We start from the raw sequence: 23,745 nt of genomic DNA on the forward strand, positions 1-23,745 counted from the left end.
CCAACTTTGAGCTTTGTCACTAAAATTGATACCTTTCACCTAAGTCACACTAGTCATTTATTCTATTCTAAACAGATAAATATTGACCCATGAGTTTGATAGTAGGAGGAGATATAAATCTTAAAGATCATGATAATAATTAGTGCAATGTTGCAAATAAACAAATTTGCATTAAGTGCTTTTTTATTCTGTAAAGATGTTTTACAGAATAAAAACAGCAGCAACAATAAAAGATCAGTAAAAAAAAAACAATAAAATGCAAGCGGAACAAAGACGGAAAGAAAATATCATTACATTATGACTTTTTAGAGAAATTGGAAATCGGGATTATTACTCTAATAAAAAAGAACAATGCATAATAAAATGCGCACAGCGAAAGGAGTGAAATGACTGGCTGATAAGAAAGAAAAATGAAGACACATACAAAAAAAAAACAAGAAAAAATCCAAATATGTGATGTGTTTATTTAGTTTGATGATCCCTGATGGAGCTGGGGCTGCAGCTGCTATTAATGCCTCCAGTCAGCCACGTTTACAAGAACAATGGGTTTTCCAATGCTCTACTAAGCCTGGGTTAAACCTAAAATGTGAGGAGAAACTAGGATTTGTCACCATTCTGTATTTATTCAAAGTTCAGCATGAGCTGTAGTTGTGTTCTGGTTGATATATCCACTCTGAGTATACGTACTGCTTTTGAGTCACTTATTTTTATGTCTTTGGTGACCCCCCCAGGGCAGAATCCAAGTATTCAGAGCAACAAACAATGGACAAAGAGAACCCCACTGTGGAGACATGGCCGTAAGACTCACTGGAGCAATGACGTTCGCTATCAGCCAATATTTTAAACTAAGAGCCGGCCCCTCTGGTGTTGTGTGTGAAGGCTTGGGGAATCATTACCATGGCCTCTGCATAACCTCCATAAGTCAGGTTAGTGTCAATAACTTGGGCTTTAAAAATTGATAAGGGTGATCACCTCGCTCATGGAAAGACCATTTCTGAGCAGCAGACGTCCCTGTGAGGTGATTCTCATATATAAGTCATGCCTCGCATTCAGGAAGCATCACTCCGGACGTCGCCTCGGGGCAATCATGTCGGTCGTGTTTGGGCCTTATCAACATATCGCTCACCAGAGAGCCCAGACACATGATTGAGAGAATCTATTAGGCTTAGATCATTCAAAGATATTACTGCACACCTCGATGCATTTCTATTTGATTTACCTCCAAGCAGAAATAAATCTGACAATTTCATGGCTGATATGATATGGAGCGCCTGTGATCTTGCCCTGGAAATGCATGTTAAACAATTATTCAGTTGCGGGCTGACGTCCGTCCGCACTCAAAGAAACCTGCGCGACCTGGCAGTCGCGGGTGACACATGTAAATGTGTCTGATCAAAATGCCAATTTGGAGAGTCCAGCTGAGTGCTCTGAAGCCGCCCTTCCTGGTTGACATGTGGAAATGTCACAGAGCTGCATTTATTCATGTGAACATTAGAGGCACATTCCTGGTCCCGAGGCCCTGGAGACAAAAGATGCTGGACTCCCCAGAGGAGAGTGACCTGGAGGACAGCCTCACGCATACCAGCTGGACTTGATGCCTGTAGTCTCTCTCTCCCCTCTCCCTCTCACACATACACACACACACACACACACACACACACACACACACACACACACACACACACACACACACACACACACACAGCTTGGATGAGAATCATTTACATCACAGAAACCACACAATAAAAGGGATGCCAGTCACAAAGATGGACATCCTGGTTAACATATTCTGATATCATGTGCCAGGTTTTGAGGGTTTTGAGGGTTCTGGGTTCAGCCAACTGGTTAATTGTTAACTCTAAACTGCCCGCACACACCGAATGTGTGACTTTATACATGGTAGTCTTATTGATTTAGATGTGTTGAGGCCTCTATTTGGGCTTTGGACACATGGAGTAATCACTAAATAGCATATACATCATGTTCAGAGCATTGATCCCAGCAGTGTGATCCTCACAGGATAATATCTGGTTGAAGCTCCGCTCCTCCAGCCCTGAACTGATGAGTGCAATAAATCTATGAGTGACGTGTAATTGGATGTATTACGTCTGTGTGAGCGTCGTAGCTGCCTGGTCTGAATTTGTAGTGGTGAAATGAATTACTCCACAAACAAATTCATACGTTTTAGCTTCTTTGTTGTTGTTTTTCTATCTTACAATACTAACAGTTCGTGTAAAAATAGGTTTTCCAACATTTGAAACGTGTAGTTGTGAAATCTGGTGAAAGAAGCTCTGGGAGTGTCACTAACGCTCTGTTGCTGCCACCTAGAGGATAAATAGAGAGAGATATTCAAGACTTGACTCACTGTGATGCGATTGAGTTTCAATGATTTAAATGTCAATATTAAGAATTCAGTGATGGTTACATTTCACAGTTAGATATTGTGTTGCACATAGGTTCTAGAGGTAAAGATTGAGTTTGCTGTTTAAAGAGGCTAAATCTACGTGAAAACCACAGGGCTGTCTACAGGATTAAAGAAAGTCATTGTGAATCTAAGAAAAGAGGAAACGTCAATCAGAGGCACTGCACAAACGACGAGCAGGAGCAATGCAACAACCAGTAATGTCCTTAAAACGAAAGAATGCACTGGTGTACTGAGCCACATTCAGTATGTAGTAGTAGTAGTAGTAGTATGGTAGTAGAAGGTTTTAGACTGCATGCACGTGACCTGCTGAAGAGGTCTGTTCTGTAAATCTGACCAGTTGACAAATTTACAAGGCATGGCAAGATGTTTCACGTCATCTTTATTAACATATTGCAGTTGTTTTCTCACTGCATTACTTTTTTTGTTTCTTTCTCATCGGTTACAATATATCTGCATTGTTGCAGTTGTGAAAAAGCACAAGTGAATTTGAAGCACTCCAGTCATTGTATTGTTTTCAATGAGGAATTCCCATGTTTTTGACATACAGTGTGACCGTTTGTGTGTAATTAGTGAATGCATGTGGATTTGTCGCTTATTTGTTTGACTTAGAGCCAACATTTTATTCCACAGGATTCTTATACTTCTTCTTCTTACCTCTAAATTCTTCAGGTGGAAAGAAACTCAACTCTCTTTTCACACGTTTCTGCTGCCACCAAATGGCTAAGTTAGGAGCTATTGCAAGTACAGGACTCATCATATTAACGTTCAATGTATTTAGTGGGTATTGTTACTATATATGAGCAGCTGCCCACTGTTTTCCTTCCCATCCATTACATTACCTTACATAAACATAATCTCAATTGATCCATGCTTTATTTGACATCTCTCATCTTCCATTTCTACTTGTCTCCTACTGCACAGCCAACACTGAGTCCTTCACTCCAGCAGACAACACAGCAAAGAGGAAGGGGGGGACGAGGGAGCGGAGGTAGAGGGCCACCCTGGGGATGGGGTGGGCCAGCACGACTTCCTTCCTCTTCCTGTTCACCGTTTGCATAATCTCATTGGCCAGGACGGACGGGCGCACACCATGGGTGAGCTGACTGGCGATAACTGGGGAGGAAAAGATAAATATAGATTTGTTCGTGAACTTCAAAAAAGGGATCTTCCAAACATTTCAAATGGGTTTAGACAACTATTTCCTCTACTCTGAAAGCAAACAACCCACCATCAACTAAGCGCTGATACTCATTCAGTCACTTCCACACCAGTTCTTTTACTCACATGCAGCCAGGGTGTTGGGTTTAGGGGTGGGCTCCTCCACAGGTGGTGGATCAGAGGCATTGATGAAGGTATGACTGATGGTGCTAACAACAATCCCATACTCCTCCACCTCGGCCCGCAGGCAGTCAAAGAAGGCCTGCGCCGCGTGTTTTGACGCCGCATCTGACAGGTGCCGACACAAACACGCACACGATCATTGTTGTGCACAAGCACGAAAGGGGTGTGACTCATTCCACGCATTGCAGAGGGCGCTTTTGTTTTTGTTGTTTTCTGCTGTGTGACGCCACACTGTGAGTAGAAAACCAGCTGTTCGAACGCTGTGTTTCATTGCGATGAAGTGTAAGAGGTAATTTCTTGACTTTTTAAAATCCGTGCACGTTTCAAACACAGTTACTGATGTATGACAACACGGACTCAATAATTAAATAGGAACTTTGTGAATTATGACCCGTAACTGACAACAGTTTTTGAAACTGTTCCCATGTGGCTATATTCCTCACAGTAACATGATGTTGAGTTTTTGATGTCACACAACAGTCAACTAGTTGTTTCCCCGTCTGGCATTTACACACAGGGATTTCCAAAAAACTGAACCTTATAACCTGCAAGACTGAGTTTGTTTTACCTATGTGTTTCAAAACTGGCAACACAGTGAATATAATGGGATATTTCATTGCAAGGAATATAAATATCACACGTTTACATAACAAAACACTGAAGAGAAATTTATTAGTCAGTCTATTTTTTCAGTTTATACTTTCATAGATGGATCATTTGATTTAATTCTTCTTTACAAAAGTAGTTTAAAGATACTCTAGATACTATAGGTACAAATACTGCAATATGCTAAGTATAGTACTTGATCAAAGTTTTTTGGCCAAACCAGTAGTACTTGAATTCTAAAAGGGAATAAACCATCTTTTTCAGTTGTGTATAACAAGCCATGAAATATCATTGAGACGAAGTCATGCAGACTTTTGGTGGCAACTCACATGAACTCCTGAATGGGACGGCCAGTCTGCCCTGGATGCTGTTGACCAATACAATGTGTCCCGATCTTCTTGAAATCATCGGAGGAAGAACCCCTGAGGCACAATTTGGACGTGTTAGCATTTAGACAAGAGAGAGAGCAGGTCGTCTGTGTGGTGGCACATTTTGCAGGAATGCCTCGCTCACCTTTGGCCAGAGTGCTGGGTCCGAAGTAGTTGACATCCATGATGTTCCTGTCCAGTTCCAGAGAGACACTCTGCACAGGGGCCTTCACTTTCACGCTGCTGTTACAGATCAGCACGTCCACATAGCCATAGCACTCTAACACCTCAGCCACCACGTCCTCAATGCTATCCATGTCACTGAAGTCCAGAATCACTAGCTTTGGGGCAAATGTCTAGAAACACAATAACTTGTATTACTTTAATATGTGAGGACAAAATGTGCAGTTAGTAAGCATGACAGTCCTGACAGGTACTCCTACCTACAGGCACATAAGTCAACATTAGTATAGAAGTTGTAACAAGATGATAAAGAAGCCACAGTTCTTAGTCCCTTAGGTTTTCACTTGGCATTTGCATTTCTTCATTGATAATCTCTCGTCATCTGTGTTGCATTCCAACAATCTGTATCCTGTCATTTTCTGTCACTTGCTATTAAAGATAAACACCTGGGACCAACAACAGTGCGTGACCTATGACCTTTTTCTAATTGATTGACATTGCTGTCGTAGTTAGGCCTGTAGTATGTGTTTTTTTCCCCATATACACACGTCTGCTGTGGCTGTGGATCAGATCAGTGGAGGACAGTGTGCTGTCAGAGGGGACATCCTGCTATTGTGTTGCTCCGAGGCAGAAGTGGTGACAGAGCAGAGGATTATCATGAAAACAACGACAGAACCTGCTATTCTCTTACTGAAACTTTAAACCCACAGTGTCATGTGTTGATTCCTGGTGGCTATTCGAGGGATTTTTGTGGCATGATAAAGGCTTTGAGCTCAGATAAGAACTGTCACTGTAGACTTTCCAGTGCATATTAGTAGGCATGACATAGTGTCTAGTAGAGCAACCATACTGAAAGATTTGTTTCTCTGTCGGCCAGTTTGCCAAAAACGATTCATCAGCACCACAGAAAAGAGAAGCAGTATTAGTTTGGAAAGGTTTTCTCAGTCTGGCTTATTTATGATAAAACTTTCATAGTGTACCACTTTCATTTCCTCACCTCTTTGGGGTCAGCATCATTAGTCAGCCTGTCATACAGAGACTCCAGTTTATCCCAGTTAGTCCCACACAGAATCAGCCTGGCACCACCTTTATGGAAGAGCTGAGCACACTCTGACCAAAACAGAGAAAAATATTAATTGAATATATCTGCAAATAACTGCATAACATGATGTCATTCATTTGGCATTTGTGCACTTTGTTTTTCTGTTTTTGTTGTTGTTGTTGTTTTTTGCATTAGCTTTTTCTCCCTGTTTCCAGTCTGAGCAGGAAATAAGTGGCCTGGCCACAGTGCCAGCACTTCTAAAGCCCAATGACTAACACATTATGTATTAATAAGTAACTTATATTTGGATAGAGCCAAGCAGGCTGTTTTGTCAAGCTAACACAAGTGCTAGCAGCTAAAAAACTCTTTATTGTACTTTCATTTTCAGACAGTGATGTGGTAGCCTATTAATCTCCTCTTCTAACTGTTGGCAATAAAGCAAATACCTTCATTGCCTAAAATATCAAGCTATTGCTTTAATCATGTAGTTCAAAGCAGTGTGCCGAATTTTGAATTATCTGCATCATTTCATTTCTGCAATAATCAGCAAGTGGCACAAAGCCGAGATCTGAATCACCACTTAAATCAACTTTTCCTAAGCCCCGGAGGCTTATAAGCCTGGTGAAAATTTTATGAAATCTGCCTTTTGATGCACTTCTGCTGACAGACAGACGGAGCAACTAACAAGGAAAGAAGCAAAATAAAACGAAACCTCCATGGCGATGTGAGGTTAAACATTAAAAAAAACACAAGCGGGGTAGTTTTTACCGGTTCCCACTCCAGACACAGCGTCCGTAATCACCACCACTTTGTTTCGCACTTGGGACTTGGACATGAAGTGCATGACCTCATTGTAGATGTAATACACCCCCGCTGCAATGACTATGAGCAGGGGCAACACCATCACAGAGGGCAGCGCCATGTTCTGCAGAGGAGAGAGAGGAGAATACATGAAGTCCTGCGTTGAACAGCTCACATAAGGTGTAAACTGATGCAGGATAACAACAGACACTCCATTAAATTGAAAGTGAATGCACAACACAACTCAGGTGTCACTCAAACACAAACCTGTTCTCTAAATAATTTCTTCTACCCGTACTTTCTCTTTTGCTTTTGGTACTGATTGAATCATGGAAACCAATACTCGCTGATGAGTTTTATCTGGATTCAGTTTGTGTCAAACACAGCAGAAGTCCCTAATGTTTGTGTAAATTCGGTGGTTATCAGATAGTTATCAGTTATCAGATATAAGTGTAAAAGTTACCCTCCTGATTCTTTCCCCACAATAAACCTCAGGCCATGAAACACGTAGTTCTTTGTATCATATGTCTCCTCTCTACAAGACGAGGAGTGAAATCTGAGCAAAACATAGATCAGCGTTCAACATAGCGTGTAAAACAAGAGAATACTTTGAAGTAGTCTTGACGTGAGACATTTTCATCTCAGGTGTTAGACGAATAGTAGTAGTCGCTCACGTGTGTAAGCTAGAGCTAGCAGCCAGTTAGCTTGGCATAGCATAAAAACTAAAAACAGCACCATGCAAGGCTGTTCAAATGTGTGTCAAGATACGTTTATATGAACGTGTTTGATGCACAAAAATAAATGAGCTTAGATTAGCATAAATCAGTGGGAAATAAGTAGCCACACAAACCAATCCAGTGCTGAGAAAATCTGCAGATCAAAACCAGACCAGTCTTAATGCTAAGCTAACTTAGCCAGCTAACTGGCTGCACAGTCCAGTTTCATAGGTCCTACAAGGCCTGCAGACATTAAAGTTGGATCGTTCTTGTAATATTTAATCAAATAAGCTTATTTGAAAACATGTCAACTATTGCTTTAGAGTGGACAACACACAGTAAACATGCAAAGGCTAATAAACTGTAGCACCTAAAGATACTTGCAGACCAATATATCAGCTCTCTGGCGATCCAGTATTTGATTTGACTGTGACGAACTGTAGTTTTCTGCTCCAAAGCCCTCTGAGGTATGAATTTGTATTTGGTGCCACTGCTATCACACACAGCATGTCAAATGAGTTTGAGGCTAAATATATTCTGGCCAAGTAGCCGCCACAGAATGGCTCGCACTGTGTCACCTCCAGGATATTGTCATAGGATCCCCCCAAGAGGGGCGGCTGGCTGGGCTCACATTCATCAGCAATGGATGACCTTACTTGTCCCGCTTTACTCAGCAAAGCGCTGAGATAGCCCCTAATCCACCTTAAAACTAGTATTTCTGATTTACCTCTGGGCTCAGCCCTGTGTTTGGGCTGACACCTTATTGGATCTGAGTGGGTTAGTCAGCTTGTGAGTGCCATCTTAGCAAACACACACACACACACACACACACACACACGCGTAATCTGTGTTATTCTTGGTTCACTTACAGCACGGACAAGGAGCTATTCCTTCAGCAGGACCGGCTGTGTCTCTTGTTGTTGTTTTGTTTTTTTCCAGGGTCTAGTTAACAGCTCCTCTCCTCCCGTGTCCCTCGTCCATTCAAACAGCTCTGTTCCTCGGTGTGTCTGTGTGTCTGTCCCCCCCCCCCCCCGCCGTCCACTGGACCTGGTTACTTATAATAGCCTCTGCTTGAGTCAGCCATTAATACGCACATATGTGGTGCATAGAATCTGAGGCATGTCCCCTTGTTGCCAGCATGAAGGAATGGAGAAATGAGAGTCTTATGTGTTGGGGACACACGACTCATTTTGATTATTTTAAAATAGATTCTTTTTTACTGGCAATGATTTGAATAGGTAGGATGGTAACCACATTTACTGAGGTACGTGTAGTATGCATGAGTACTTCCACTTTGTGCAACTTTATCCTTCTATTTGGCTTATCGCATTGTATATTGTATTTTACTACATTCACCTCTTGTTAATGAGTTCTTTAATTTTTCTAATTCTATTAGTTCAACTACGCAGTAAGTAATAATAAACACTGTGTACTAGGTGTCACGGTGATGATACACTCAAGCAGCTCAGTAACTGTGTTTCCTCTGTAGGTGGCGACAGTGAGCCGCTATCGCGAGAACTGACAGAATTCCATGCGATTGTGCGAGCTCTCGTCGCTCCCCCTCGCTCCGCTGGGAGAGAAGAAAATAAACCTATTGCTGCTAACCAGGCTAGTTATGAACCGAGCCCTAAACACTTAGTTTGCCATCTGTGACGGGCCAAGAGGTGCTTTCTCTGCATGCAGCGTCGCTACCTGGGAGAAAAGCACGGCAAGCGTTTGGTTTTTCGGCCCGTCCCTTCTTGAAAAGTCAAGTTGAAAGCGCCAGCCAGGAGAGGATTTTATTAGCTATCCTCTCTGCGAGCTAGCTAACTGGGCTAACCGTAGGCTAGCACAGGAGCACTGGATGAACTTCGCATGGATTGACCGCTGCGACTGGTATAGTAGTCTGCTGTCTGACTGCAAGCTTTCTCTAGGCTTGGGTCCTTCACATGGGAGTGTGTTGTTACTTAATAGACACCACCGCCTCGGAGCTTGAAGGCGATAACTGTGCGCAAATGTTGTTTTTGTGGCTTACGCCATCACGTTATTGATTTGGCACTGGCAAGCTAACAGCACATTAGCCACCTTTCTCGCCACTGCGCTTTGTGGTTGCAGGCCATTGACTGAAAAGCATTCATCACTGACTGAGTGATGAGAAGGCTGGCTTGATGGCAGCTAATTATTTATTGGGAAGAAGCAATTGGATACAACTAAACGGACAAACGAAGGGCTTAATTTGAACTTTCTATCTGAACAGTTCCACTCATGTTTGGTCTTTTTACTTGAAAATGCATCGCGGAGCTGGAGCTTTTTCCAAGTTGGAATAGAAGAGACCGCACCAGAAAACAGCGGGATTATCAACGTAACGTTACAGTTTCACTGCTGATTAACAAAAGAAAACAAAAATCCTACAGAGAGGTTACCACAGAGGGATTATACAAGAGGAGAAATATAATGTCTGCCGCAAAAGAAAACCCCTGCAGGAAATTTCAGGCGAACTTCTTCAACAAAAGTAAATGTCAAAACTGCTTCAAACCACGGGAGCTGCATCTATTGACGGATCAGGATTTGACCCAGGTAAGCAAAGTGGGAAGCAATAATTACATTACTAACATTAGGATCCCCCAGTACCTTTGAGTATTTTAAAGTAATCGTTGCCAATTAGGATAATCCTTTTCTCTTGTTGCTGCCAAACTCTGAAAAGTGGGAAGTGATTGGGAGCTTAGTAACCAGCTTGTCAAGTCTATAGGTTTTTAAGGTTTGGATGACAGATGGGTCATTACTTCATTGCTTGCATTTGTATCTATTATGAGGCACTTTTCAAGTAGGGGAGCTTTAACTAAAGTATAAAATACATTAAAGTTGAGCTGTAATGTCTAGCAGGATGTCTAGATATCTCAGAGAGACAGATATGTCTGAATAGGGTACAATTAATCTTAAAGTAGCAGTTATGCAACAGTAAAATTTCAGCTAAAAAGTAGGGAAAATTAGGGTGTTTATTTTGGCTGAATCACAAAACATCTATGGTTTCTCCTTCATGTCTTCTTTGTGCTTTGACCCTCATATGTGACTGAATCAGGCTGGTGAAAGTGAATTCCTAAACTTGAAACTAAAGTTTGCCACCCGGTTTGGTCTCAGCAGTTCACTGAGTAACCTGCAGCTGTTGTTTATCTGCAGTTGTTTGTTTTACTGCGTACCCCAGGAAGGCTGGTGGTCACTGTGAGCAGGGTAATGGGAACACGAGTGATGAGGAACAAAGATGGGAGGGAAGCTCTATACGGCTGCAGAGATCAAATTCTAAGCATGTTTTCCTAGTCCCTCTTTCTCGCTCTCAGATCATTAGTTTAGTCTCTGTTGTGTCCTGTAATGGATCCCAGATGATGAGGCTCAGATGGGGCCTTGAACACAGCTTAAGAGCCAAACGGCAACGTCAGCATCCTCCTCTCCTCTGTGAGTGTGTGGGAGCCACGCTCGCTTTCTTTTTTTTTTCCTCTTCAGAGTGTATCTCTTGCTGAGCTGAGTTTATTGCAGGTTAACCCTTTAAATGCAAGACCCCTGAGTCAGGCTAGAAAGCGTATGGTTACATCACTTCCTCTAATCCCCCTATGTCCTTGCCCGCACTCTTTTCTGCAGCGTCTATGATGATAGCCACAACCTAAGCAGCAAGACAGCCTAGCCTTCAAGAATAATACACCATCAGTCGTCGTTGTCCCAGTCACCCACAGGCTTTTTGAAAGCGTCTCTAGTGTGTCACCTAGCCAAACAATTACCAGGGAGCTCAGTTGCACAATCAGGTTTTATAGGGATTTAATATGAGCTGTCCTCGAGCTAGTTAGTGCTATGCACCAGGTCATTACTGGCCTAAAGCTGTATTATGTAACAGGTGAGGGTTAGGCTTTATAAAATGTTCCAAGTGTTAACAAACTGATGCAGGACACCTCAGAGGAGATAAACTCAATAACCCAGTGTAAAGACAGTTCTGGTAAAGCTGTGTAATGATGTTAAAACACCATGAGTAGCTCATTTAGTTAACTGAATTTGAGCCCTAAATTAAATGCAGTTTAGTCAGAACTGGTAGGGAGCTGGAGCTGGAGGATGCAATTTTGTAACAGATAGCCCACATGGAAAAGTCATGCAAAGGGAACAGAGCTGAATGTCAGAAGGACAATATCCAATATAAACAATCTCTTTTTTTTCCAGTACTGCTAGAATAAAAAGTGAGCTGGGGGAGGGGTTGCTGCTAAAGCCCCCAGTGAATTCTTTTATTGCAGACAACACACTCCAAAAAGAGTTTTGTTTCCTCGTGAGTTCCAGCTCTGTTGTCACGGTTTTCACTCAGCCGCGTGAATTGTTCGTCCCCAGAGCGCTGAGATGTTCTTACAGGCCAGCATGATCTCTGTGGTAGAGAAAGAGAAGATCACACTTTGTCTAGAAGAGGTGGTGGTGGGAGGCAGGACAGTGATGGAGGATCCAGGCAGACTGAGGTTTACATGTACGTGGGAGAGCCGGAGAATGACAGGCGGGGATGTGATGAGACTTTAAGGAGTGAGAGCAGGAGTCACAGAGTGAGAACGGAAGTGTGGGGTTTGGGAAATGAGGGGAGAGGTTCCCAGAGGGCTGCTGCTCAACATCCCACTTTGAGCTTCTGAGCAGTGGATACAGAGAAGAATTAAACTTTACAGAGCCTATAGCTTTAACCTGTTCCAAATGTTCCAGTGCAGTTACAAGCTAAACTCAAGGATAGACACCATCACTACAGGTCAAATTGACTAATAAAAAGCTTACTGTATATCCATAGCCAATACAGTTTGTATTGGAGGGACTATTAAGATCACTGAGATATTAAGATATTTAAGATCACTGTTGTGATAATAACATAACTTTCACACCAGTGCCCAGGTGTCACACCCAGCTGTGTTTGTTTTTGTCACCTCCAAGTCAGTTCAATGAAAACAGGACCCCAGCTAGAATGAATCTGCTCTTCTAAGCCGCCATTAGAACTATGGCAACATCTCTGCTAATGCAGACAAACTTGAAACACCTTTTTCTTGATTTGCTACACATTAAAGTGGTGCTCTTCAGAAAAGAAATTAATATTAATAGACTGTTCTCGTACTATAGATCAAACAGAATTTAGACATATTATTAGCAAAGGCTGAGTACTTCTGTGTAGCAGCAGCAGGGAAATTAAGCCAACTTTCTGTCACCTCTCTCCCTGATAACTCATTCATATGACACCACAACCCATCACACAGTATTATGTAAATAATAATATAATTATCTTTACCCTGTCAAGTGCCAACTGGATTATAAAGCTGTTTGAAGGTTTGCCCAGGAAGCACTTAAGTCCATTGTGAGATAGTAGTTATGAGTTAATGGTTTTGCATGTTGTGTGACAACACAACAGTAAATTGAAACGGTAGACAAATGATGATGAGAGTTGAAGGTGACGTGCACCCTCCTTATCCACACACAGAAGACAATGGCAAAAAGAATACTGTTACACAGGGGTTCCATATAACCTGTTGACTATGACGTGTCTTTTGCTCTTGATGTGATCTCTGTTGGTCGACCACTCCTAAGGGGGGGTAATAGTGGTGTTCAGTCAGTGGAGTCCAAACTCTTTTGGAAACTATTGGAGTCCTTTCCAGCCTGGTCAGCATTAAAAACTCTTGTTCTGTGGTCTTAGTATCCATACTTCTACAAACCTGCATTCACTGATTGAAACACTAACATTTAAAGTTAGACCCTTTTCCTTTATGAATGGATGATCTCCCATCTTATTTGTTTTTTTTTTTTTGGGTTCCCTTTATCTAGTTTTAGGAATCACGTGATGCAGAAATAAAAAAAATAATAATAAAAAAAAGGTTATCTATGCAGACCTGCTGCAGTTTACAGGTTAGCTTTCCCATGCTCTCTCGTAATAGATTTAATAATCACTAACAATGCTAGTCTGATGAATGGGATACATTTCAAGAAAACAACAGGTGCAGGTAGATTAGAGAGTGGACCAGATCAAGACCAAGAAATGGAAGCAGCTAAATGGAATTCAGCCGTTTTCTGATTTACCTGTGATTTTACTGCTATGACGTGTCAAAATGTCTTCTAAGAAAAAGACTTATTGTCGCTGTGGAGATAACTTGAGACAAATCTACATTAGAATGGTCAAAACCATAAAGTCAGAATTACTGTGAAAAGTAGTGCAGTGCCGGTTGGAAGAGTTGTGGCTGGTTGTTCACTGCAGGATTAGCAGAGAGGAAGTTTGCTCCTTTGTGTGATTTCTGTAAGTGTGTGAGCATATGTGGGGCCTGTGTTGCTTCTTTTTAATAGCTTCTAAAAACAGCTGCTCCTTGTTTACCTCCTCTCCGGTAGTTCTCATCTCTTTTAAGTGTCTCCATGTTGGACAGAGCATGAGTAACATTGTTTATCATCCCTTTTTGTCAAATTAGCAGACTGGCTTGATTTATGTGGGTCCTCCACAATAACCTTTTTAATGGATTCAGCTCATCAAACCATGCCTTCATAAGCATGTCTATACACGCTCCAACAAGACACATATAGATTTCTGGCAGGCAAGCAGTGGCATGGAGCAGCAGCAGCAGGGCCGGCATTAGAACAGAAGACTAATAATCAGATCCTTCTGGCTTCCGGCAGAGACATTTTATTTAAGGTTTGTGTAAGAGTTGGGGGGTGTGAGTGCCGAGAGCTGCTTCCTAATGGTTAACACTTAGAGCACTGAGATTGTCAGCATTGATGGAGAGCAAAGAGCAGCAGTTTTAAAGGGCCTACGTGCTGCTTCTCAACAGCTCGAAGTCTTCATGTCTGCATGTCTTTGGAACTGTTCTGCCTCTGTTGAGCTGAGGCAGTTTGTGGTCAAGCAAGTCTGAGTACGAGTGAGTGTGTGTAGATAGACAGTATTTTGTTGTGTTCCACCAGTCGGTCTGTCCACGTTTGTCATACCGGTGTCATCTGCTGCAAGAAAACAGGAAACAGTATCACTCAAGCATGTCATCAAACCAAGCTCACTAACAGGTTGTGTGTGTGTTTTGTATGGCTATTATTGTAGGGACCAGCAGATTTTAAACCATTGAACTGAGGACATTTTAACAAAGTAAGGACATTTTAGCTGAGAATAAGAATGGTGTTTCTGAGTTAAGACAAGCTTTTAGGGTTAGGGTAAAGTTTAGGGTAAGTTATGGTCTACGCAACAGTAGGGAGCTAGGCAATGCATTGTGTCAATAAGTATTCTCACACTGACTGCCATGCGAAGGTGTGTGTGTGTGGCTGGAAAACGTCCTGTAAGAACAGAGGAAACATCTGGACCCCAAAAGGCCTCTCTCATATTTACACCCTCTCTCATACCTCACTCCCCCCCCCCCCCAGCTTACTCTCAGTTCCAGTTTAATGATTACCTAAATTGCTCTCTTCTCTCTCTCTCTCTCTCTCTCCCCCCCCCCCCCCTCTCATTTACAGGCTAAACCTATTTATGGTGGATGGCTGTGCTTGGCGCCTGAGGGAACTGACTTTGACAATCCTATGCACAGATCACGGGTAAGAGAATGTATATAGGCCTATTTGTTAGTGTGGTAAACATTTATTGTACAGTATATGTTTTTACTTCCTCATTAATTTAAACCTTCTGTGTTTATTCATTCACTGCCCTTACAGCCCTTTGCTTAAATGAAAAGTGAGCCTTACTGTTTTTGGTCCTTTTAGGAAAAACAAGTTGACCGTAAAGTGCAACTTTTCAGTCTGAGTGTAACTCATAAAAACTCTTGCCTGGTTTTAAGTTCATGTATTTCTTCGAACAGAAATGGCAGCGGAGATTCTTTGTGCTGTACGAACACGGGTGTCTGCGCTTTGCCCTGGATGAATCGGTAAGTAGCACATCTCAGACTACACTGACATAATGCCACAACTGCAGTTACAAGTGGCAGAAATCCACCAAGCAGGCACAACATTTGATGGAGGCCACCACCTTGTAATTTTCTGCTTACAATAACAGTGGTGTTGGTACCCAAAACAAGTGCTGTGGGCTCGACAATCACCATCAGTCCCCCCCATACCTTATTGTGCATAGTATGTTTCCAGCTTTAACTTTGTTATTGGTCTATAACTATCAGTAAGTAAAACCTGAAAAGTGTGTTGGTGTCTGAGATATGAGATTGTTCTGAGCGCCGCCTGGGACTGTCATGAGGATACACCAGGTCTTATCTGGTGGAGGGCTGATGAAAGCATGAGCCTACAGAGACAGCAGTGTTGGAAATGTGCTACGTCACCAGAAACGTACTCATCAGTTCATGGAGAAGTAAATAGAGCCTCTGAGATAACCCCCGATCTTCTTGAAAATTGGACTTGCACAATCTGCCGCCCCGTAGCACCATGGTCTCACATTCATTAAGGAAAATGTGTTGTTAAAATGCATTTTGAAACAGATAGCTACAACATTGGCATATGTTTTGGAGAGTCCAGGAAGGCAGGAGGAAGTGCAGTGAACAAGGTCTTAAAATCACAAAGAGGAAAAGGCTAGTGCCCCGTGTAAGCTCGTGTTTGTGGTGGTAGGACTGGTTGTGTGTAAACACCGGGAACCACACACCCCAGCCAGCCAGCCTGAAACACGCAGACACTGAGTTTAAGATGTTGCACTGCAGGATTTTCAGGTGTGTCGTTGTTTGAGAGTAAGGACAGTGAGGGGAGAGGAGATGAGCCAGCTGTGTAATAACACGACTACGCCTCAGTGTCACAGCCAGACGTTTGAAGTTACATTTGGTGAATCTCTTTGTGTTGCCAGTGATGACAATGGGAGGAAACTTGGTTGCGTTTGCGTGAGTGCGTGTGCGTGTTTCCACTGTGTGATGTGTTTCCAGTGACACCCAAGCTGGTGTGCAGTTGTGTTTTCCTCTCATTGTAACTGTGATTCCAAAACTGTCTGCCTCATTGTCCTGTGCTCTTTTCATCTCCTCCACAAGGCAGGAAAAGTGGGTCAGGGAAATGGCTGCTTTGTGCTCTGGGCCCTGAGGATAGGAACCCTCCTAAATCTTGCAGCTGATAACAAACCATTAACAGTCTTGATCTCATCAAGCTCATCATTGTTTACCCACTGGCTCGAGCCACAAGTGGAGGGCAGATATGATCCATTTCAGGTCACGGTCGAGGTTTACCTTCATATGTCTCATTTATCTTGTGTCTTATTACACTTTTGATCACATTATCTCCACTTTTATTGCTGTTCGTCTTCAGAACCAAGCCTCTCATAACGCAGAGGTTCTTACCGTAGACTACATGCAAACATTGTTGCTTTTAGCTCTGTATTTAATAGTGTATCAAATCTATTCCTTCATGCTCATGGTTTTTGCTGACTAAGAGTAAATATTTTTATTAAAAGTGACCGAGTTCTGCCAAAAATGGACATTTTTTTTCTTAAAGACCAGTTTTATTCTCTTGATTAGGGATGTGAGAAGAACTAGAAAAACAGCAACTTAATAAACCAACCAACAACTCCGCAACTGCAAAGAGAAAAAGGAAGTTAACGTTAACAGCTGTATGTGAGAGGGTGCAGCAACAGGTCCAGTGTGGCTTGTAGGAAAGACAATTTCATATTCGTGTATGGAGATATTTAGCATTTTAGTCGAATGATCAGGGACATATAATGGACTATCACAAGCAGGTATACAAACAGTGTTTCACAGCTTTTGGAACCAAAGGAGAAAAAAAACTCGAACTTAGCTAATCTTCTCAAAGACAGACATCGGTGACAGACAATTGTGAATTTCTATTGCCGAGTCTGTTGTAGCAGTGTGCCACAAACAGTGTTCATAAAGGCTAATGTGAGCTTGTGTAGGTCTAGGCTAAAAGGTGATGGCTTATAAAGTTACTAAGCTATTGTCATTACTGTTAATCTTGTGAACATATAGCAGTGAGTGTTGTAGTTAGTGTTAGTAGTCTTCTTCTTTTTATTATCTTACCGGCTAAAGCCATGACTCAGTAGAGCTCACTACTGAAGATATTATATCTTGTTTGTGTAATCTGTTCAAAAATCCCCGTGACATCAACAGTTGTGGATTTTACAGAAGGTCATGTGCACAAGTCACTTTCTAGTAAATGATTTGTCACTATTCCCAGTGATGTTATTAAAGAGCTACTCCACCAATTTAGTATTACATATTCATAAAGTTAGAAAATGAGAAAACAAAAAGAAGGTTGACATCTAAACAGCGGGGGCGGACGTTTAGTCCCTTGGATCAGACTATAAAACGTCATTTCCCACATCATGTTATGTAATTTTACACTATATCCACATCTGTTGCTTTACTGTTTATTGATCTTGGTCCTATTTTGTGGAGTTTGCAGCAAAGTGATTTTCCTTTTCCTGAGAAAATCCAGTAAATATCTCCGCTAGTCCCCAGGGAAATCTGTAGCCCCTAATAAAATGACGCAGAAAAACTTTATCGTACATGTGCATAACTTTCAAAGTGCATCAATATTCGGTTTATCTACAACTATTGTTTTTGAAAGCTATATGCAGTTTTTTTCTGATGTATGTTATACATCACTGTGGACGACATTCTAAGCACTATGATTTTTGTGTTGGCAAACCAACCCATCAAAGTTTAGTATATAACAAAATCTACTTTAGAGAAATTATCTTGATGTCAAAATGCCATCACCACCCAAGGCTCGTAATGTAGCCGGCCTGCTCGCTGTCACTGTATTTCAAGGTGATGTCATGTTCACCTCACATTAAGTTGGTCTTATGTTTACACCCTATTCAGAAACCCATTTTAACATTGTTGTATGCATGACTGTAACTGATGTTTTGCTTGTTCCTTCATGTGTATTGGCCCCAGAAAGCCAACTGTACAGACAATAGCTGTAATCTAGCTACTGTTGTGCGTACGAAGTGTGTTTGTTGACAGCTTAGCTGCAGACCAATTCCAACTGGTCACACAATTTACCAGGAACTCCACTTCTTCCTAGTATTGCCATGAGCATGACTTTCTTGTTTCCATACATTCAGATTGTTCTATGCAGTGACACCTTGTCAAATCAGTGCATTGTCCCTGTAAATGACCTCTTGAACTTGGTTAAGCTTGTGCTTCAGTAGCGTTGATTCATAGTTGTTGATAATGTTATGTTGACTCATGGCTATTATCAGCTTAGGTTAGACATCAACCAATGGTTCTTGTGTCATTCTTATTGCAGAAAGATGAGAATGGTGATATTTTTTTGCTCTTTGTGTGTTTTAGTCAGACTAGAAGTTAAGGTGTGTATGCTTTCACAAGTATGCGTGTGATGAAACTCCTATCATTGTCATCAGGTCCCAGTAAGTACAAAATGAGTAAGTAAAAAATGGTTAAATCGATCAATTTGGCTCAACATCTGAGTCATTTTTGAAGAACGAGGTCCAGGCAGCCATGACATCGTCTGCTATTTTTGCCCAGTAGACAGCAGGGTGCTATCTGAAGCAGTGGCCTCATAAAGCCAAACTATTTTCACCACAAGGGAAAGATGCTCTCCCGTCTAAATTCCTCCTCCAATGCCCTTATTTGGTGAACTGCAGCGAGCTTGCAGCCCCGGGACCAGAGAGAGGGAGAAGGAACAGGAGCCAAAGCCCCCAAAAACCACAGAGGAAACTTCAGATATGCCCCAGACCCAGACATTCCACACACAGCCTGCCACAGCAAGCATAGAGCTTGTTAATTGAACAGTTTAGAGTTAGGAATAGTTTAGTCACTATACACATGGGTAATTGATAATAATTGATATGAAGACAGATTTTTTTACATGAAAGTGGGACCAGTGAGACCACCCTGAAAGCATTAAGGTTAAAAGTTCAATGTCCATGAGAACTTGCTGGCAGAGGGACTGGGAGGCGAACTCTCTTCTCCAGATCCGCCTCTGTCCTACATCATGTATTTATAAAATCCAAAACACTTGTGTTTTACTCAGAATAACCCACTGTTGGTTTCCTGAAAGTATCTCAATCACATTAGACCTAGTGCAGACAGTGTTAGGGGAAACTAGACCAACTGTTCCTGTCTGTGAAGGGTTTTGATGTGTCTAGAACAATGTAGCACATAAAACGGCACTCTCCTCTCCAGAGCCTTCTGTTGCGGACTTGCCTTTGGCTCAGACTGTAAAAGCCTCCAGGAGAATTTATCCTTTATGGACTAGGTATACGCCACTTAATTCTAAAGCAGCTTTTGTTGTTTTTTCTTCCGCTGTTACAGGTTAGTGTTAAGCGTCGGCCGTAATAACATTATGGTGTGGACACATCTCTTTTCTGTTTTAAGAAACAGTTTGGTTCGGTTTTAGCTTGGTTCCGTCTCTGTGTGTTTTATATTCTCTTGTGTCATGTGAGCCACAGAGGCTGTGAGAAAGTCATTGCTTTTAATAATATCCCATAGCAAAGCTAAAAATAGTCAGCTTCATGGAAGGCAGACACAATTGGAGGATATGGAATTTGTGTAGAAATCAAACCCACAACAATTCAGTTGTGTTTGAATGGTAGCCTTGGCAGATACACCACCTTTGTTTTGCTGCCAGCAGCAGTGGGCAGTTTCCAAGCAACAAGTTGCTTTTCCACTTTCAGCACCAAGATCAGCCGGACTCTAGAAATCCACACCCCACATAACAGCAACAAATAAACTCGGAGGACTCATCTTCAAGCGCTGCACCACCTTCACCTCAGCTTGATCACCTACAGTGTGTTAAGCAGTTGTTGGATCAAACTAGACTCCATCTATTATTGTGAATATAGTTTGAATGTGTTTTCATTTCTTATAGCTCCCATAGCTGCATACTGTAAAAATAATTACACTGTTGAGGTCTTGGATCAATAAAGTTTTATGGCAAGGCTTTTGGTTTTATTTAAATGGGTGGGTTACAGCTCCATTACTACCACCGCAATTGGAGAAACTTTACCTGTGTTTCAACCTGAGGAAGCAACCCCGACCCTGCATTTAGTTCATTTGCCATAGTTTCAGGTTCCAAAAAAAGTTATTTTGTTGTGATGAGGGTGGTCAAAAAAACAACAACTTTTAAATCTAATTGACTAAATTAATCTTCACACATCTACAGATGTGGTGGCGAAATTGTTTTCTCAACGTTTCTGGTTTCATTCCGTGAATGGCCCCCTGCTACCTTCTCTTAAGTTTGATCACTTTCTTTCTAATGGAGGAAATTCTTCCATAGCATTTGAGTTCTGAAGTGCGACGCAGTGTAATTGCCATATTTGGCAGCCCTTGGGGGTTTACAGGCAGATCTTAATAAAGCTGGATCTGTGTTCAGTGGCCTTAAAAGGAGCTGGAAAGAGACCCAGCACCTGTTTTACATCTGTAGCAGGCATATCCTAGCAAAGCCTGATAACAGAGCTGCAGGATTCCGAGCAGACACAGAAAAAGGTTGGAGAGGAAGTTTGGAGGATTTCTTCGCTCTGTTGTTAACGAGACAATAAGTTATCAGGTTCAAATGGTAGTGCAGTCAAACAAAACCCACACGAAAGTTACATCAGTGTGCTGTCTGTGGCTTGTTGAAAATGCAGTGGCTTCAGAAAGTATTCAGACCCCTTCCAGCTGCCAACGGCTGCCAGAGGAGCTAACAGAAAGTACTGAGTTAAGTCTGACTACTTCCTGAAGCTACTGTATTTCTGGTTTTACCACCAAGGTATGGAGACATTTAAGCACTGCATGTGTGTAGCTGTTTGACAAAGCAGATACAACTCAACATTTTTCACTGATCACACAGACAAAGCAGCTTTAGTCCGGCATCCAATCGCTGTCATCTCCCCCTTTTCACTAACTGTGCACTACAACTGAAAGGATTTGCCTAGTTGCCATGGTGAGCCGATGATAACAGCCAGAGAGAGCACATAGCGCAGTGCCCTGAAATCTGCCTCTGACAAAGAGAGGCAGATGAGGAATGAAAGACTGGAACAAAGAAAAAAGAGCGCTGCTGCTGTGGAACACTATACAGCTCTGAGACATGTTTTTCCTCAGATCATCTCTGTTTGAAGTTTATAATATGAAACAAATTATATCCGTGTTTAGTCGGGCAGCCCCCAATCTTATATGGAAACACTACAGTGGACATGGTTGGAAACAGTGGCTCAAGCATTCCGTTTTCCACACTTGTCCTTTTTATGTTCAACTATTGCACTTGTGTTTGTTCCTAGTGTTGTAATACTTAATTGAGTTATGTGTCTATTACTCTCGAACTGTGTGGTTATTCTCTCTCTCAGCTGTTTATCAAAGGGTGAAGTAATACTAGCTAGTACACAAGATATAAAATAATCTGATGTGATGTTTGTCACGTTTCTCCTGTAGCCAAGCACACTGCCTCAGGGCACCGTGAACATGAACCTCTGTACAGACGTCATTGATGCTGAACCGAAGACAGGCCAGAAGAACTCTCTGTGCATCGTCACCCCCGACCAGGAGTACTTCATCAGAGGAGAGAATAAAGAGATCATCAATGGGTCAGTTGCTTTCCTTCTTGAGCTTTGGAGCATAAGGTATACAAGTGTAGGCTGGAGTTTGTAGACACAAATGCAAAACACTCTTTGTTTTGTTTTTTTTTCAGGTGGAGTGAGCAGCTGGTGGTATACCCTCGAACCAATAAACAGAATCAAAAGAAGAAACGCAAGGTGGAGCCTACAACCTTCCAGGTAAATCCTTTTTACATCACAAAGAGTTCTCGTTACATTGTATTTCCTTGCTCCATCGTGTTTGATTGAGTCACGCACTTCCGTCCAGGAGCCGGGTCCAGCCAAGGTAGCGGTGACCGGCTCTGGCATCCCAGAGGCAGAGAAGGGTCCAGACTCCAGCTCAATTATCTGGCAGGAGGAGCTGAACCAGATAGGGGCTGAGGGAGCTGCTGTCTGGGCCGCTGGCGACTTTCCTCCAGGATCGCCTGCAGGTGAGGAGGAATAACACCTATATAAATCATCGCTGGTTAAATAAAATCAAGCACAGTGCTCATAAATGGACCTGAAGAAAGTAGACTTAATATGTTGTAACACACTGAGGGTGCAGAGCTGGAATTTCCACATTGCTTAGTGTACTGATTGTTTTCTTGCTGAATGGGTCATTTGGTCTATAAACCAACAGAAAATGGAAATAAAAACACACTTTCCCAGACTCCAAAACCCTGAAGATGATTGTGTCAGATTAGAATAAAACTGCACATTTTAGCAGACGTATTAATGCTCTTTGGCATCCTCTGTTTGTCTTGTCAAGGTGACTGTGCATCTGTGGGTCAGGGCTCAGACGTTGGTTCGGTTAATGGCGACGAGGTGGACCGTGGCAGCCTGATGCTGCACGGCTCTGCTCCCCAACCTTCCAGTGACCTGCTCTCACCTACAGGCTCCTGCTCCAGCCTAGGAGGAGTCCCACGCTGCCTCTCCCCAGCGCCCAGCGACCCCTTCCCCTCCGGCAGCTCTCTGCTCTCCAATGGCTCCCATATCAGCGGCTCAGTCAGTTCTTTGGACTCGGATGCCAGCGGAAGCACGGTGACCAGCACCGACAGCCACCCAATCGCCCAGAGAGGCGGCCACTCCTACAGCCACCACGACACACCGCGATCCAGACGACTGGAGGCCGAGGCCAGAAAGGCTGAGAGGAGGAGCCGCTTTAGGAGTCCAGACAGGCAGGAGAGGGAGGCCATCCTCAGTCCCGAGAGGAGGTCGGTGTTCATCAGTTTATTTATTTTTTTATTGTGTACCTCACTTAAGAGATGAATCCTAAACAGAAGAGTCACAATCTTTGCAGCAGCAGCTATTCTCACAGACAACTTTATGCACGTTTTCTGAGCAAACCGATCTTACGTGTCTGAAGTCGTTCTGCATCTTTGATCTTTACTGGGTGTCATTCTATTTTATTTTTTTTTTTTTTAACTTACCATTACTATAATAAAACTAAAAACCTTGAGAAAACACTTTAAACACGTGAGTCCTTCCTCATCTGAGTGTCTGCCACACTCACTGGCAGACCAAGATGTTTGGGTGAAGTCATTACATGCACTTTGCCGTCTGAATAAATCAGGCTTAACTTGAGAACAGGCTCAGTTTCACTGGTCTGTTTCCTTCTGCTGAGGCTTGAAACAAGAACACATTAACACGTAGGTCAGACTGTAGAGGAAGTGATATTCTTAGCCTCACTGACATGTCAGGAATTTAATCAGTGTCTGATTTATCCTGATGAACCAGGTTAGTGGACTTCTTTCTTGGAATGTCTGCTCTGTGCTACAGACACTGGAAATAGTTAAGCTGCTGGCTTATCCTTTTAA

General features: G+C 42.4%; 2 protein-coding genes across 6 annotated transcripts in view; one reads left to right on the plus strand and one right to left on the minus strand.

Annotated features, from left to right (window-relative positions):
• Nucleotides 1–2,785: 2,785 nt before the first annotated feature.
• On the minus strand, nt 2,786–8,488 carry dhrs7cb (dehydrogenase/reductase (SDR family) member 7Cb). Of its 2 annotated transcripts, none has more exons than XM_026350685.2 (7): nt 8,352–8,488; nt 6,734–6,890; nt 5,921–6,033; nt 4,886–5,096; nt 4,702–4,794; nt 3,710–3,871; nt 2,786–3,538 (listed from the first exon to the last, which is right to left on the minus strand). In XM_026350685.2, exons 2-7 carry the CDS (start codon nt 6,885–6,887, stop codon nt 3,336–3,338), a joined length of 936 nt encoding a protein of 311 aa, XP_026206470.1. In that variant the 5' UTR covers nt 6,888–6,890; nt 8,352–8,488; the 3' UTR covers nt 2,786–3,335. The 2 variants fall into 2 exon arrangements, with proteins under 2 accessions (XP_026206470.1, XP_026206471.1); XM_026350686.2 differs by lacking the exon at nt 8,352–8,488 and adding an exon at nt 7,853–7,949.
• A 551-nt stretch (nt 8,489–9,039) lies between these two features.
• The window catches only part of mprip (myosin phosphatase Rho interacting protein), a 36,659-nt gene continuing 21,953 nt past the window's right edge, over nt 9,040–23,745 (plus strand). For 2 of the 4 annotated variants that reach the window (XM_026350963.1, XM_026350962.1), the window contains exons 1-7: nt 9,040–10,038; nt 14,935–15,012; nt 15,273–15,338; nt 21,786–21,937; nt 22,042–22,126; nt 22,215–22,377; nt 22,698–23,142. In XM_026350963.1, coding sequence (XP_026206748.1) covers nt 9,916–10,038; nt 14,935–15,012; nt 15,273–15,338; nt 21,786–21,937; nt 22,042–22,126; nt 22,215–22,377; nt 22,698–23,142 — 1,112 coding nt within the window. In that variant the 5' untranslated portion in view covers nt 9,040–9,915. The remainder of the gene's footprint in view (nt 10,039–14,934; nt 15,013–15,272; nt 15,339–21,785; nt 21,938–22,041; nt 22,127–22,214; nt 22,378–22,697; nt 23,143–23,745) is intronic. The other 2 variants (XM_026350964.1, XM_026350965.1) reach the window with 2 other exon arrangements.

The sequence above is a fragment of the Anabas testudineus genome, chromosome 19 (genome assembly GCF_900324465.2).
Source record: "Anabas testudineus chromosome 19, fAnaTes1.2, whole genome shotgun sequence".
Taxonomy (NCBI): Eukaryota; Metazoa; Chordata; class Actinopteri; order Anabantiformes; family Anabantidae; genus Anabas; species Anabas testudineus.

Coding starts and splice junctions, on each gene's coding strand:
- dhrs7cb (XM_026350685.2), bottom strand. CDS start 6,887: ATGGCGCTGCCCTCTGTGATGGTGTTGCCCCTGCTCATAGTCATTGCA. Junction 4,795..4,885: donor ACCCAGCACTCTGGCCAAAG/GTGAGCGAGGCA, acceptor ATTGTGCCTCAG/GGGTTCTTCCTCCGATGATT. Junction 3,872..4,701: donor CGTCCCATTCAGGAGTTCAT/GTGAGTTGCCAC, acceptor GGCACCTGTCAG/ATGCGGCGTCAAAACACGCG.